The sequence below is a fragment of the Chionomys nivalis genome, chromosome 7, assembly GCF_950005125.1.
Source record: "Chionomys nivalis chromosome 7, mChiNiv1.1, whole genome shotgun sequence".
Taxonomy (NCBI): Eukaryota; Metazoa; Chordata; class Mammalia; order Rodentia; family Cricetidae; genus Chionomys; species Chionomys nivalis.
In genome coordinates, this window is record NC_080092.1 from 40,935,656 (window position 1) to 40,952,554 (window position 16,899).

The 16,899-nt window shown below is 53.1% G+C and overlaps 1 protein-coding gene across 8 annotated transcripts in view; it reads right to left on the reverse strand.

Moving 5' to 3' along the window:
- Nucleotides 1–16,899, reverse strand: part of Obscn (obscurin, cytoskeletal calmodulin and titin-interacting RhoGEF) — a 141,140-nt gene that overhangs the window by 65,995 nt on the left and 58,246 nt on the right. For 7 of the 8 annotated variants that reach the window (XM_057775833.1, XM_057775831.1, XM_057775832.1 and 4 more), the window contains 12 exons: nucleotides 16,578–16,847; nucleotides 15,826–16,092; nucleotides 15,463–15,729; nucleotides 15,111–15,377; nucleotides 13,523–13,795; nucleotides 12,619–12,885; nucleotides 12,203–12,469; nucleotides 8,630–8,902; nucleotides 7,907–8,173; nucleotides 6,465–6,731; nucleotides 6,107–6,370; nucleotides 5,550–5,813 (listed from right to left, as the gene is read on the reverse strand). In XM_057775833.1, the coding sequence (XP_057631816.1) occupies nucleotides 5,550–5,813; nucleotides 6,107–6,370; nucleotides 6,465–6,731; nucleotides 7,907–8,173; nucleotides 8,630–8,902; nucleotides 12,203–12,469; nucleotides 12,619–12,885; nucleotides 13,523–13,795; nucleotides 15,111–15,377; nucleotides 15,463–15,729; nucleotides 15,826–16,092; nucleotides 16,578–16,847 (3,213 nt within the window). Of the gene's footprint in view, nucleotides 1–30; nucleotides 295–638; nucleotides 903–1,245; nucleotides 1,510–2,048; nucleotides 2,268–2,570; nucleotides 2,835–5,549; nucleotides 5,814–6,106; nucleotides 6,371–6,464; nucleotides 6,732–7,906; nucleotides 8,174–8,629; nucleotides 8,903–12,202; nucleotides 12,470–12,618; nucleotides 12,886–13,522; nucleotides 13,796–15,110; nucleotides 15,378–15,462; nucleotides 15,730–15,825; nucleotides 16,093–16,577; nucleotides 16,848–16,899 lie in introns of all 8 variants that reach the window. The other variant, XM_057775835.1, reaches the window with a different exon arrangement.

Genomic DNA, 16,899 nt, shown 5'->3' on the forward strand with positions numbered 1-16,899 from the left:
ACCAATCAGGTGGCTACACAAAGTCATTACCGTCTACAGTCAGCATGGCTGAGGTCCTCTCCTGCCCACACACACACGAGTACTCTCCAGCATCTTCCACAGCCAGGCCATGGATCTGCAGCTCACACGTGGCCCCATCCTGCCTCAGGCTGTATCTGTCCCCATCTTTCAGGCTCTCAGACCCCTTTCTCCACTCCACAGGGGCAGCCTTGCTCATCCGGCACCTCAGAGTCACCATGGTGCCTTCCGTGGCCTCTTGGCTTCTCAGGTCTTCTATGAATCTGGCGGGCAGGGCTGGGAAAGACCAAGCATTCACTGAGAACACGAAGCTGGAGAACACAGCACACAGGACACACACTCACAAAGAATGACACACTGTCAAAGGAACACAGCATAAACACATGATGGAAGGTGCAGATGGTGAGGCAGTGAGCTCGTGCGGAATAGAGAGGGCAGTGGCCCGGATGTGAACACAAGAACAGATGTGGAAAGCATATGTGGAGATGCCAAGATGACTGAAGGGGCAGAATAGATGATCACAGGGTCACCATAGGAAACCACATGTGGAGACAGAAGCATCGATGGGACAACATGGAGACACCATGCCTCGGGTTCAGGTGGCCACAAACAATCTTTACCCTTGACACTCAGTATGGCTGAGGTCCTCTCCTGCCCACACACGCACAAGTACTCCCCAGCATCTTCCACAGTCAGGCCATGGATCTGCAGCTCACACGTGGCCCCATCCTGCCTCAGGCTGTATCTGTCCCCATCTCTCAGGCTCTCAGACCCCTTCCTCCACTCCACAGGGGCAGCCTTGCTCATCTGGCACCTCAGAGTCACCATGGTGCCTTCCATGGCCTCTTGGCTTCTCAGGTCTTCTATAAATCTGGCGGGCAGGGCTGGGAATGACCAAGCAGCGACTGAGATCATGGGACTCTGAAGGACATGCTGTGCACAACGTGGAATACACAAAGAGACACACATCCTGGAAGGATTTGACAGGAACAGTGAACAGACGGGGATGAAGCAAGAACCCAGGGAGGTGTAGAGAGGGCAGTAGGGTGGGCACAAACATGAAAATATTTCCTAAACCTGGAAAAAGGAAGGTAGAGAACCCAGATGACCCCTGTTATGGGACAGATGTCATCACGGGAGCTGTGCCACATATGAAAAACAGACATAGCATTGAGATAACATAGAGACACCAAGTCACAGGTTCAGGGGGCCACACATGACCTTTACCCTTGACACTCAGTGTGGCTGAGGTCTTCTCCTGCCCACACACGCACGAGTACTCCCCAGCATCTTCCACAGCCACGCCACAGATCTGCAGCTCACACGTGGCCCCTTCCTGCCTCAGGGTGAATCTGTCTCCATCTTTGAGAGTCTTTTCTCCCTTCCTCCACTCCACTGGGGTAGCCTTGCTCATCTGGCACCTCAGTATGGCCATGGTCCCTTCTGTGGCCTCTTCATTCCTCAGACACTCTGTGAACTTGGCGGGCATGGCTAGAACATCAGAGAGGCACAGGAATCGTTACACTCAGAGCACACAAAGTGGATGAGACGCGAACAACACTGAGAATACACAAAGCCCTCTGAGGGTGGGCCGTGTGCTGCTACGCTGAGAACAGGCCATGAATTTTATGTTCCATGGTGTCCTCTTAATGTCAGGATGGTGGCCCTTTCCATAGTGCTGGCATGATGGTCAGAGGGGGCCAGAAACACACAAGGGCGCCACATTCTCTGCAGAACCTTAGCAGGCACGACTCAGCCCGGATGACAACAGGACATGGACTCTACCACAAAAGTAGTACTTAACTCATGGTGGCACAAGCTGCATATGTGATTTTTCCCTGTTTCATATAGTTCCCCAAAAAGGTGGGACTCTATCCAGTTACGAAAGGTGACACACAGACAAAGGGACAGAATATGGGATGAGCTAGAGGAGCAGCATGTTCATAGACACCAAGACACAGATCTGATCAGCCACACATCTTTACCACTAATATGCAGTGTGGCTGAGGTCCTCTCCTGCCCGCACACACACGAGTACTCCCCAGCGTCCACCAGGGCCAGGCCACAGATCTGCAGCTCACACACAGTTCCATCCTGTCTCAGGCTGTATCTGTCTCCATCCCTCAGGGTCTCAGACCCCTTCCTCCACTGCACAGGGGCAGCCTTGCTCAGCTCACATCCTAAGACTGCTGTTGCCCCTTCTGTGGCTTCTTGGCTTTTCAAGTCTTCTATAAACTTGGCAGGCAGGCCTGGAAAGGGTCAAGCAACCACTGAGAACATGAAACTCTCTCAAGGTCTCTGCGTGGACATGGAACCCAAAAAGAACCACACACATTGCTCAAGAGCCACGGCATGAATGGCTGAGCTCATGAACTCATGGTGAAGATGGCAGGGAGCTGGGAAGAGACAGCAGCAGGAGGAAGATCCACTTGAGCAAATAAAAAATACTCAAAGGACATCAGCGTGAGACAGTGGCTAACACAGGGGCTGTGCCACACATGAAGACAGAAGGCAGGACAGGGACAACATAAAGCCAAACCACCCATCTTTACCCCTGACAGTCAGCATGGCTGAGGTCTTCTCCTGTGCACACACACATGAGTACTCCCCGGCATCGGCGATGGTCAGGCTGCGGATCTGCAGCCTACACACGGCTCCATCCTGACTCAGGCTGTATCTGTCTCCATCTTGCAAGGTCTTTGTTCCTTTCTTCCATACCACAGGAGTTGCCTTGCTCAGTTCACACCTCAGGGTAGCCGTAGCTCCTTCTGTGGCTCCTTCATTCTTCAGACCGTCTGTGAACTTAGCTGGAAGGGCTAGGGAGGTCAGAAAGACACAGACACAATCACACTCTCTGAGAACATGGAAGACTCTAGATGTGGATGGACAGGGAAAACAGGAAGCCCAACAGCACACAGGGCACACACCAGGCATGACAAGCACAGCTGAGGAGGGGACTTTGCTTGGTCGAGACTCTGTGCCTCGTGGCCACAGCCCATTCTGTGATTTCCGCAGGCCTCAGACCGTATAAGCTTGGCTTGTGGGGTTGGGGACAACACAAAGATCATCAGGATCTTACAGAATGGTGAAAATGGGATGCAACACGCAACAGTAAAACACACCTTGGTATAAACAAGCAGACACATGTGGGGAACAGCACAGATGGGGCAGCATAGAGAACTGTCATCCTGACCCTGGTAAAGCATCAAAGTAACAGAGCACCTCAAGATAAGGAGGTCTAGAGAGAGCACCCAGGAACTGGACAGCAGAAGCGTTTACAATATCCCTGGCCCCATGGCTTCTGTGCCCACCATGACCCACACACAAACTCCATGCTCAATGGCTTGACTGCTAGGTCACAGCGTGTCATGGTTGCAAACGACTCCAAGTAGTTCTTGTGCTCTCATTCTGATGATGCCGGGAGAGCTCACAGGGTGCCTGGACCCCAGCCCCCCATCATAGCAAACCCCACTTCTCAGAACAGAATGGGAAGAAGGAACAGCTTAGCTGGGTCTCTTCCTGGTGCTGTCAGCTTAGAATAGTTGACCACAGGGCTCTGCCCCATCTTCATGGTGCAGGCAAACTCTCCGGTGTGAGGGAGCAGTGTTGAAGGTCCGCGAGTGAACAAAGAGAGGAACAAGGCCTTGGCTGCCATGTGGGAAGTGGTCACAGGGAAGAGGAGGGATGAACCGGCTCTTGTTTGCCAAAGCTGAAGCCTTCCTTTGGCTACCAGGCCATAACTGAGAACTCATGAACACCAAGCTCTGCATGCTTGGAGCATCTTCGGGACGCCATGGTCCAGGGCTAGCTTTTGAACATGCAGCACTCTCTAGAAAGGTCCCGATAAGCTATCCATCATGGTCATGGTCTAGTCTTTGTTGGGAAAAAGCCAGTTCTGAAAGGAGCTGGTTTCCAGGACCCTCTACACCTCAGCCATCAACCATGTGTCCTGGGGATGGGAATAGGGAGAAGGGTTTCCTGTGACCTCTCTCTAAACTCTTCAGCCATGGGACAGGCCTCGGGTGTGTCCTTCTGTCATTTCTTGGAATGTCTGAATGCGTGACAGCGCCAGGCCTCTGTGTTTTGACATTGATCCATCTACATGGTAAATGGTTTTCATTCAAGTGTCTCTAATGCTTGTGATGATGACAGGAGCCACCTGCCACAGCCTGGACAAAGATGGCCAGCCCTCACCATACCTTCCTCTTCAGCACCCTCAGTAGTCAGCTCTTCACAGGACAGCAGAGCCCGCCAGGCCCATGGCTTCACACTTGTGGGAGTTTCATTCCATCTTCACTCTCCAAGATGCTCAGGGTCCTCAAACAATTGTCTGTGCATTCCATCTGCTTCCCTGCAGGGATGCGCGGCCCCTCCAAGGACCCCTGAGAGAGCTGATTCGTCCCTAGGTCACCAGTTACACCAAGACGGGAATTCCAGCTCCCTGGGCACAACTGTGCCGAAGGAGTTTTGTCCAGCAGGCCAGTCACTCTAGGAAGGTCTGTTGCTGCTGGTGTAAACATAAGGACCCAGGATCCATGATAGACAGGCTACAGGGTTCCATGTATCTTATCTGCCTCAATCTGTGAGTGCCTCTGTCTGTGATGTCCTAATAGCCTGATGCCCAGGGAGGTACCTTGCTCTGTTCACTCTACAGTGTGACCTTTCTCCTGGTAGTGCTCTCCCCAGGCCTCTAACTATCTGTGAAGTTCTGTTCATAACTGTGTGAGGGATACACAGCTTCAGGGGGTACATAGGCACAAAGAAGATCATTAAACTCTGTAGCCATGTACAAAAGTGGCCACAGACACTACACATACAATACAGAACACACAGAGTGTCCAGAGGCAGGATCGTTAAGCCTTTTTCCAGTGGGAAAAACTGGAACTGACCAGGAAAAGCCCAGGGATAGCAGTGTCAAGCTCACCCCCACAGACTTGTCTTCACCTCTCCTCACCACCACGGGACAAGCCCTTGCCTCCACCTGACTCCCCACGGGTCAGGTGCCTACCTCTGCCTGATACTCATAGGGTATGCCTTCATCTTCATCTGACTTGTGCATGTTGGACCCTTACCTCCACCCTGACTCCCAAAAGGTGGGGCCCGACCTTTATCTGACTCCTAGGGAGTGGGCCCTCAACCTTGCCTGAGGCATGGTGAATCTACACTTCCCATTCAGGCACAGGTCAAAGCTGTCCTACCTGTATTCCTGCCGGGTGGGCCGTTCCTCCATTTCCTGCCTCCCCCTTTTCCTGGTGTGCCCCCAGGACCTATAACTGCACCTTTGTAATTGTTTTCACCACACACACACACACACTCATCCCAACCAGGACGCTCCTGGAGTTGGGAAAGACCTGATTATCCATTGTTTTCTGGCATCTAAAGTAGGTCCTATACAACAAGCATGAGAAATACCAGCTAACAGGATAAAGATGAGACATAGAAGATCAGAGGAGGTGGGTAGGAGAAGATGCTCAGGCATAGAGCCAACCATGCACAGGGCACCTGCACACAGGAACACACACGGTCTTTACCCCTGATGGTCAATGTGGCTGAGGTCTTCTCCTGCCCACACACACACGAGTACTCCCCAGCATCTTCAACAGCCAGGCTGCGGATCTGCAGCTCGCACACAACCCCATCCTGCTTCAGGCTGTATCTGTCCCCATCTCTCAGGGTCTCTGTTCCCTTCCTCCACTCCACAGGGGCAGCCTTGCTCAGCTCACACTGCAATGTGGTCGTGCCCCCTTCTGTGGCCTCCTTGCTTCTGAGTCTTCCGGTGAAGTGGGCAGGCAGAGCTAGAACAGTAAGACAGACGGGAACATCAGATCTGCTATTGAGTGTTGCGGGATAGAACAAGACAGAATACAACAGAGCAATAGTACAGAACCCTCCAGGGCTCAAGAGCGGGAAGCCAGCTGCGCATACTAGTATTTCCTGGTTCATATAAAGACTCAGAGAGTAGGATGGGGTTCACGGTGGGATGAACAGAAGGCGCCCAAACATGAGGAAAAAGCACTGGGGGAGCTGGAGCGCCAGGTCAACTCCTGGGTAAACCACTGACCCACATGACTACATGTGTGGTCCTTACCCTTGACAGCCAGCGTGGCTGAAGTCCTCTCCTGTCCGCACACACACATGTATTCCCCTGCATCTGCCACAACCAGGTTACAAATCTGCAGTTCACACACAGCTCCATTCTGTTTCAGGCTGTACTTGTCCCCATTCCTCAGGGTCTCTGTCCCCTTCCTCCATTCCACGGGGGCCTCTTTGGTCAGCTCACACCGTAGTGTGACCATGGTCCCTTCTGTGGCCTCCTTGTTTCTCAGTCTTCCTACGAACTGGGCAGATGTGGCTGCAGCAGGTACAGATAGACACAAAAGACCTCATGAGTCACTGCAGTGAGTTTCCCACTGGAGCCTGAGCACAGGACGGCCAGGTGCACTTACGCTTCACTGTGAGTGTGGCTGAAGTTGTCTGGTCCCCAAAGGAGCAGGAATACTGCCCACTGTCCTGAGGCTGCAGGTCTCGGATGATCAGCTCCAGCACAGCACCGTCTTGGCGCAGGCTGTACTTGCTGCTGGACTTCAGAATGTCTTCTCCATGACGCCACTCCACAGGTGCAGCCACGGATGACAGCACACAGCGCAGTGTGGCGGCCCTGCCCTCTGGTACCTCCACATCCTTCAGGGACTCCCTGAAGTGCACTGGTCGAGCTGTGAACAGGCAGATTCAAGTCAGCCTCCTGGAGGAGAACCCCACCTGAGGTCCAGAAGCAGCTCTAGGGTATGGGACAACTCAGATAGTGGATGCCAGTGGCAAGACCCCAAAGACCTCTGGGAAAGATGGGTCTGAAGGTTTATAAATGGAAAGGTGGGTATGGAACAGATTAAAGGCAATTATTACAGTCAGAAATGTATCCCCCGAAAATTCAGATGTTGAAGCTCTAACTTGGGATCTCAGAATGGGACTCAGTTTGACAGTGAGGACTTCAAAGAGATAAAACCGAGTAAGGTTGTTGGAATGAACCCTTATTTCATCAGATTAGTGTGCTTAACTAGGACACCAGCAGAGAGGAATAAGCACCTGGAGTTACAAAGAAGGTGGCATCTGAGAGCCAAGTAGGCAGACCCCAGAAGGCCAGTCAACCTTGATTTCCTACTTCCAGCCTACTCAGCAGGTAGATAACAGACTCCCATTGTGCAAGCTGACTGTCTGTACTGCTAGCCTAGGGCAGCCCAGACAGAGGCAAGCCACAGGGCAGGAAGAGGGACTCCAGAGGGGTCCAGCAAAGCCAAGTCAGGAATGGGCCCCAATCAGGGGTCAGGAGGCCAAAAGATAGTGGGAGACCCTGAGACACAAGGAAGTGAAGTGCCCCACATAGCAGGCAGAGGCAAAGGAAAGGTGGTGCAGGAGAATTGTCTAGAGTCTGTCAATTATGGTTTAAATAAACACTGATAGGCCAGTAGCTAGGCAGAAAGTATAGGTGGGACAACCAGACAGGAAGTAGAGGTGGGGCAATGAGAACAGGAGAATTCTGGGAAGAAGGAAGCTCTTTCTGCAGTCCTGTCCAGACACCAAAGAAGCAGGATGTGACCTGCCCTGCTTTAAAAGGTACTGATCCATGTGGCTAACATAGATAAGAATAATGGGCTATATAAGTTATAAGAGTTAATACGAAGCCTGAGCTAATGGGCCAATCAGCTTATCACTAATGTAGACTCTCTGTGTAATTTCTTTGGGACCTAACTACTATGGGAACCGGGCAGGACAGAAACCCCAACAAGCAGACCTCATGCTACAGAAAGAAACCAGAATCTGCTCCGGGGACCCCCTGTCTCCTGTGGACACATTTCTATTCTTATCCCAAACATGGACACCTGACACTCACCATGAATCCTGACAATGGAGCTGCTGGTGGCTCCAGAAACCTCACACTTGTATCGCCCACCATCTTGTATGGTGGTACCAGTGATGACCAGCTGGGCCCGACAGCCTTCGTAGCTCAGTCGGCATCGTGCAGATGGCTTCAGTGTCCTCCCATCTTTGGTCCAGTGCACAGAGCTTTCCAGAGAGGTGGTTTCACAAACAAGAGTCAGGTCCTCTCCTTCTGTGACTGTGACATCTGTGAGTGGCTGAGAGAAGACACTCGGCTTCTCTGGGGGATAGAAAAAAGGCAAAGGTACTTAGGACTGTGGTTCCTCTATGAGAAAACTAACACAGTAGATCATACAAGGCCTGGACCCGTATCTGTCTGTTGCCCTTAAGCAGGAGCCAGACAGAAAGGCAGGCTCTGTGTAGCTCCCATCCTGGAGGAAGACAGCACACATCACATCACCCACAAATACTGAATTCAGAAATTAATTCTGAAAGGACCCAACTCAGTCTTCTGAACCAAGTCCTAGGAGATGGGAGATGCCCCCCAAGTCATTCGCTACCTCCCTGGGATGAGAGACCCCCTTGCCATTGACAGCTAATCTTGCCTCTCCATCAGCCCCGGGACCACACTGGGCACCAGGCAGAGCTTGGGAAGAGCTGTCATCTGCCCCCCTTCAAGGCTTCTCTAGGCCATGTAGTATCCCCATCATGGATGGCCCTTAGACACAAAACCCACCAGTCACCCGCAGGGCAGCTGAGGTCCGCTGGTCACCCGCCTCGAAGTAGACAGTGCCTGAGTCCTTGAGCGCCAGCTGCCGTAGGGTGAGCACATGGTAGCCTCCAGGCTGGACAGTGATCTCATTCAGTTCATTGCTGTGCAAGGGGGTCTTATCCAGGAACCAGTGCACGGGGCTGTAGTCGGCAGGGGAGATGCGGCAGCAGAACTTGGCGGAGGAGCCCTCCTGGACGGCAGCGTCCTCCAGGTCCTCGGTAATGCGTACTTTCTGACCTGCCAGGCAAGGGTCACCTCAGAGCTCCTGCAGCCCAGGGCCAGGCTTGGCTAAGTGCCAAGAGAAACAGCTTCGCCCAAGACCCTGGGTGGGGCCATAAGCAAGTGATCTACTTTTTACCTCAATGAAACTGGGAAGCAGATCTGAGCCAAGGAGTCCTTTGTAGGTCACCCTCTGAACCCCAAACCTATATCCCCCTCTGAAGCCCTCTTGCTAAGATGGTGGAGGGCCCACAGCCAGCTGAAGCTCATGTAATCTCTCCTGCCCTTCATACGGAACTGGGCTTGCCAACAAATAGACTACCCACTCCCCAAACCGCTTACACCAGCAGTGCTCACCACAGCACGGCACAAGTCATACCGCAGGCAATCCCATCGACAGATGAACGGTGGGCGAGAAAAGGCCGCGGTTCCCCAACCCCCACTCTGCTGCAGAGAGTCAACTGACTCCAGCCTTCCTACTCCCTCTCTGCCTGGTCCCTTCCATTCTCCTCTCTGGTTCCACGAGATGGGGTTTCAGCATCCACAAGCATAAAGAATTTGTGGTATTTTACTCCCTGTGCCTGGCTTACTTCACCTACATTTTAAAGACCTCGAGGGAAAGCTTAAAGTCTTACAACATACAGAAATGATAACTACTCAAGCACAGAAATGCCCAGTAGCCTGATCAGATCCCCACATTCTGCCAACACACACCCAATGATCACACTGTGTCTCACAGACTTGGTCTGCTCTTCCACTAACAATCCCAAGCAGCTACATCAGATGGCTCACAACCACCTGGAACTCTAGGTCCTCAGGTACCCACACACACTCAGATCCGGACACACACGGGAGAGAATATGTACACTCCTAGAAATATCCCATTGTTGAATTAAAAAGGGTAGCGTTGCTGCTGGTGGTGGCTCACGCCTTTAATCCTAGCACTTGGGAGGCAGAGGCAGGTGAAGTTCGAAGTTCTCTGTGAGTTCAAAACCAGCCTGGTCTACAGAGAGAGTTACAGGACACGCAGGGCTACACAGAGAAACCCTGTCTCAAAGAAGACGGAGAAGGAGAAGAATAGGGGTAGATAGACATGGATCCTACATACACACAATTGCACCCACAAACACCTTGGAAAGTAGGGCTCCTCTCGAAAGACCCCGATACTGAATGGCACTGAGAAAAAGGGCTCTTCTCTGATCAGTAGGCTGTCACACAGAGAATGGCTCTACTCTACCCACAGGCATCCGTATGGTTTACACTTAAGGTCAACATTTTACTGATTTTCTTTTTCGAGGCAGGGTCTCATGGACCCCGGGCTAGCCCTGAACTTGCTATGATCTTGAACTTCTGCTCCTCCTACTTCTACCTCCCATCGTCTTGATGGAGAGTTGATTTGGAATCTCCCACAGATATCAAAATCTGAGGGTGGCCAGGCGGTGGTGGCGCACGCCTTTAATCCCAGCACTCGAGAGGCAGAGGCAGGCGGATCTCTGTGAGTTCGAGGCCAGCCTACAAGAGCTAGTTCCAGGACAGGAACCAAAAGCTACGGAGAAACCCTGTCTCGAAAAAAAAAAAAAAGCTGAGGACACGCAAGTCTCACATTTAAAGAATGATGAAATATTTGCACTCTGCATACATCTTCTGATACACTTTTAATAGCTGGTTTTTAATAGCCAATGCAATGGAAGTACCTGTGCAGTATTACATCGTACTGTTTAGGAAGCAGTGACAAGCAAAAAAGTCTGTGTTCATCAAAGCCATATTTTTCCCAGTTGTGTGTGCAGTGTGCATGTATGTGCATGCATGTTTGTATGTATGGAAGCACATGTGAATGCATGTGCACACACATGTAGAGGCTCCAGGCTGATTTCAGGGAACTTCCTACTAGCTTTTCCATCTAATTCAGTGAGGCAGGGTCTGTCTCTCAGTCAATACAGAGCTCACTTATATGGCTAGTCTTGATACTATATTGTTCTGAGATCTACCGTCTCCACCTTTCCAAGCACCTGCGTTTCCATGGGCTCTAGGGAATCCAAACTCAAGTTTAAGAGCTTGCACAGCGAGTGCCTTAACAACTGGGACATCTCCCTAGCCACACAATTCCCTTTTTTTTTTATTAATGAGAGGCTAGATCTGAAAAACAGAACCCGCAAATATAGAGGGTAAACTTCGTTACTTCTAATTATCAATGGAGAGGGCTCTCACCACACGAGAAAAACTTCCCTGAAGGCAGACTTCAGAATGAGTGTCCCTAAATGCCAACCTGGACTCCATGCTAGGATCACAGAGCCAGGTGAGGGCCGTGGCCAGGAGGGCCAGGGTCATCTCTGTTCTGACACCACGGCACACCCCTACTAACCAGGCTGGTCTCCACTTCCCTTCTCTACACACCCGAGAGGACAACCGCTCTCACGCTGTACAATGGAGGGGAAATGGTGCTTCATAAGTGAGAACAAATGGAGGAAGCAAAGAGCAAACAAACAGCAACAACCTGTACTGTAAGTTCTGCAGACAGCATTCTTGTCAACCCTGGGAAAACCCTGCCTGGCATCCACAACACTTTCTCCAGGCCCCAAGAGATCCCCTCTTGTTCCACATGCACCCCATGCTTCATACGCACAGATCGTATCAAAGTTTGCCTTGGACCTTCTTGAGCTCTGCAGCAACTCTGAACCGGTGACCTGGACAGACAACTGCCCAGCAGGGACACCCCCACCAACCACAGACACCAGCTCCTGCCCCATGTCTGCAGGAACCCTGAGATCTGTACCCAAGCAACTCATGCCCACCTGTCTATGGCTCCTTGCTCTGGAATGCACCCTGGGCTTTCATTTCGATGCCATGCCTTCCCTGCAGGACGACTGTTCTTTAGTAACCTGTCTCTAGCCTTTCTAAACCGACACTATCAATATTGGTCAGTTCTCCTCTGAGAACACAAGAGGCTCCTTAGTTCTCAACAAGCATGGTAAGCTGTCCCTCTACAATAACTGACACGCCAAGTGTGTAAGCACACACAGAAGATAAACCCTGGAACTCAGCACAGGCCTGGACGCTGTAAGAACACACAGAAAGTGCCTACTGTATAAATGAAGGCAGTTCATTAGCTCCTTCACAGAAGGTCACACTAGGAAAGCCTGAGATGCCCAGGCAACCTGCTCTACCCTTAGACATGGAGAAACTGAGGCTCAGCTGGCCCAGAACAAGAAGAGGCCTGATGACTGACTACTTCTGAGCCTTCAGATTCCACTTCAGATCAAGAAAACCAGAGCAGCCACGAAGGAACCAAAAACAGCATGCAAGTTAGGGCTGCCTCACCGTGGACGAGGAGCCGGGCCTGGGTCCGGGCTTGACCAATGTCACAGGTGTAGGTGTCACTGTCTGTCCTCTCCAGGGCATTGATGGTGAGCTTCAGGGTCAAGCCATCCTGGCTGGGGACATGCTTCCCCGAAGCACGCAGCTCCAGGAGGCCCTTGCGCCATGTCACGACAGATGCCGGGTGCTCCGTCTTGCACGCGAACACGGCTGTGCCCTTCTCTTCCACCTGCAGGTCAGCCAGCTCCTCCATGAAATGGTTTGCCTTTTCTGGGTAAGAGACAAAACAGGCAGAAATGAGGGGCTCTGTCCCCCCACAACCTGAGCACACAGGCTGACCTGAGGGGGTACCTCCACTGAGGTCCCGGGGGTGGCCACAGGCTATGCCACAGGGGAGGCTGACAGGGTCACGTGCTTACCTTCCACAAGGAGCCTGGCGGTACTTTTGGAAGCCTCCGTCTCACAGGTGTACTCTCCAGAATCCTTGAGTGAGGCCTCGCGGATGACCAGCACAGCCTGCGTGCCTTCGCTGAGCAAGTCGTACTTCTGGCTCTTTCGGATGGCCTTCCCATCCTTCAGCCAGCGCACAGAGGTGCCCGCCCTGGACAGCTCACAGCTTAGCGTCGCATGTTCTCCGAGCGTTGTCCGCTGGTCCTCCAAGGGCTTCATAATCTCCACTGGCCTCTCTGAAATAAGTAAAGCTGGTTCCCATGAGGCACACCCTTGGCCGCAGAATCAGCCATGACCTAAGGCACATCGCGACTGCAATAACCTCTTAGAAACGGCCTCAGCCAGGGCCAGGATACGAACTGGCAGACACTTGGGAACATGCATTCTCGAGAGATCAAAATCACAAGACCTACAGCCCTTGACTCCTGGGACCTTAGACCACTAGAGGCTCAAGACTTAGAAGTTTTGGAAGCCCCCAAAGCCCCCACTGTGACGGTGAGACCTAGAAAGCGTGGGCTATACGGGAAGCTCCTTTAAGGCTCATACAAGGGTATGGCCACAGTTTGGCTGGTCCCTGTGCAGATCCAGCCATGAACACCAGCTCCAAGACACCAGAGGCTTCTTCCCTGTCTCCCTGGCCTCAATTTAAGGGTCAGACTGGCTGAGTAAGCTACATGCACTGAGGGAAGTCAGCCCATGGATGAGACTGGAATTCTCAGCTTACTCTAGAAATTCAAAGATGTTCAGGAAGGGCTATGGCTCCCCACAGCACTATATTGGGTCCCCACCATGACAGGCAGACAGTCCCTAGAAGCATCCCAACAGTGCCCCAGTCCACAATATCAGGCCCTTGGCCCCAGCCACAGCACCCACCTCTGACGATGAGTGAGGCCTTGGATGTGAGGCCCATCACCGAGAAGACCACCTCCCCTGCATCACTGAGCGCAGCATCTTTGACCGTCAGAGTGTATTTGCGGCCCTGGCGAGTGGTCCGAAAGCGGCCAGAACTGCCCACTGTCTTCCCGCCAACAGTCCACACTGCTGGGTCACTCTCGCTCTCGTGCGACAGGACGCACTCAAAACTGCAGCTCTCTCCCTCCAGCACCTCCACTGTCTTTAGCCTCTTGGTGATGCCCACATGCAGATCTGTGGGATATAAGAAACAGGTCACCAGTCAGCGCACAGATGTCAACCTCAGGGAACAGTAGTCCCCCATGCCAGGCAGTGGGAAAGATCAGGTCACACTGCAGGACCTGGTTTCCCACTGTTCCTAGCTCCACACCTGACAACAAAGAGTGCAATCACAAAACTGGCACCAAAATCCTAGCTTCAAGTTGGCATGACTTAGTGTTTGCGTGATTGACACCTCTGAGCTGTCAATCAAGGTGATTGAGAGAAGGAGGTTCCTCCATGCTTCTAACCATCTTGTAACGCCAGGAGAGGAGGGACAGGGACCCCATAAATGACCCCTTACAGAGAGAGCAAGTGCTTGTCCTATGAAAACCGTACTGTGCTCCCTTCCCATAAGGCCATCCCGGAGCCCCAGAGAGATCATGAATGAACAGGCTGCCAACCTGTCTCCTCCGAGTCAGGATGCCGGACCCGAGCCAGAGCCAGGTGGCTGGCCAGGCTGAGAGAGGTGTGCTCAAAGGGACCTACCTCTTTGAAATAACAGGGCTGAGTGGGGCAGCACCTATGAACCTATGGACTTGCTGGGGCTCTGTAAAGAACAGGAACATAGATGGCCTGGAGGCCTGTTCACCTGCAGGACGGGACATCCGCCCTTGGCCTGGGAGCCCTTTACAGTTTGTCTCACCTCTTAGTGTCTCACACATGCCTGGCTGATTTCCTCCCAATCCCAGCACATGGTACAGAGCAAATGCCAGAGACCTGAATGGATCCACACCAGCCCCCTGTGAGGCTCCGTAGACAATTGTTCCTTAGCCCATTTGCCTGCCCCTGGACCTCACAGGGCTACATTAATCCCTGTGTGCTATAGACAACGTCTTTGGTGCCTCCTGGATACACAGAACAGCCTTAAGGGCTTGAAGAGCAGCCTAGAGATTCTGGATGGAAGAAGGCTTAGCACCCTGTGGTGGTTCGAAGGAAAATGGCCCCCATAGGGAGTGACACTATTAGGAGGTGTGGTCTTGTTGAAGGAAGTGTGTCACTGTGGGGGCTGACTTTGAGATCTCATATGTGTTCAAGCTATGCCCAGTACACAGCTGCTTCTACTACCTGTGAATCAAGATGAAGAACTCTCAGCAACCTCTCCAGAACCAGGTCTGCCTACACACCACCATGTCCCGCCATGAAGATAATGGACTAAACCTCTGAAACTGCAAGCCAGTCCCAATTAAACATTTGCTTTTATAAGAGTTGCCGTGGTCATGGCGTCTCTCCACAGCAACAGAAACTCTAACTAAGATAGCCATCCTGCATTAGAGTCCCAGCCACTCACCATGCACACTGACCCTGGACTGGGTCTCCGCACTGCCCACGTGGCAGGTGTACAGTCCAGCATCCTCATGGCTCAGGTCATGTACCGTAAGGCCCCGAGAGCCTGCCTTGTGTAGGAAGTCATACTTGTCACTGGGACCCAGCTCCACGCCATCTTTGCGCCAGACCACACGTGCCTCAGGGTCTGAGACCTCGCAGTGCAGGGCCAACGTGCCACGCTCTTCTACAGATACGTCATCCAGTGCTTTCAGGAACACCACCGGCTTTGCTAGAGGAACGACATGGCCAGTGAGGGGAGCCTGTACCCGCCCGGGGCCGGAGGGACACCCCACAGACTCCACAAAACTCCTCACCTCTGACCACTAGCCAGGCAGAAACTGACACCTTGGGGGAGGTGGCACGCACGGTGCCTGCATCAGCCTGACGGACACTCTTCAGCACCAGCGTGTGGAGACAGCCCTCATGGCTGATCTCGTGGAAGCTGTCATTGTACAGGGGTATCCCATTGAGTGACCATTCGATGTCCTCGTCCTTATGGGACAACTCACACGAGAAGCAGGCCCGGCCTTCCTCCGTGGCTTCAACATCCTTCAGAGGCTGAGTCACCTTCACCTCCCGAGCTACAAGGCACCCACAATCACCTCAGCACTGTGCTCTCAGCCACCCCCGGCCCTGGAGTGGGGTCCACCGCCCTCCCCTCCTTCCCAGCTCTCTACCTTCCACAGTAACCTCGGCACTGCTCTGGGCATTACCCGCCTGGCACCGATAGAGCCCAGCATCCGCTGGAGTGAGCCGGAGTATACGCAGCTCTGCCATCTGGCCCTCCAGCACCATCTTGAACTTTTCTGACGGGGCCAGAGGCGTGTCCCCCTTGTACCACTGCACAGCCTTGGGGGCCGGCCTGAAGTCACAAGACAGGACTACCGACTGCAGCTCACGCCCTGCTTTGGGTTCCAGTGGCCGTGCCAATACCATGGGAATGTCTGGAGAGAACAGCACAAAGGCAGGGCTGGGAGCCACAAGCACCCAGACCACCCTGCCTAGCCTAGGCGCTAACCTGTTTGCAAGCACAGCCCCTACAATGTGCCTGGTCACCTCCCTTGGGAGTGTGCGGCACAAGCCCGTCACTGCCCACACACCTCTGCCTTGCCCCAAAGCCCTGCCGTGCCTGAGTACCTATATCCCACTTTTCAGGCCTCTGACCATATCCCGACTCCCAAAGTCAGCTCCTAGTAACCCCACCCATGTGCCGCCCAGGACCCATCTTCTGCTCCACATGCTGTCAAACCACTGAGTAGTGTCTACCCACAGACTTGAGCGCAAGCCTGATTGCTTCAGCCCAGGCCACCTGTGCCTGGCCACTGTTCCTGTCTTGCCCCAAGCCATGTCCACCCACGGCCCTAGACTAGGACCACCCCCATCTCCGAGCTACGTCCATCTTCAGCTTTGCCCCAGACAGTACGCTAACCTGAGACAACCAGCTGGGCCGAGGAACGGGACTTGCCGATGGTGAAGTGCACAGGCCCGGTCATGGTGGAGCAGGTCTTGTGCAGTGTCAGCCGGTGCACCGTGCCGTCTTGCTCCAGGCCCACGTTGCCCCCTGCCTGGAGGACAGTCTTACCAAGGAGCCACTTGGGTGGCCTCACAGAAGGGATGGAGGTCTCGCATTCAAACCAGGCTGGGGCAGGCTCCATAACGGTCACGTCCTGCAGGCCTCGCACAATGGTGATGGATTGCTCTGTGGATGAGGAGCTGGTCACCAGTGAAACTCAGTCAGAGGGACCAGTCTC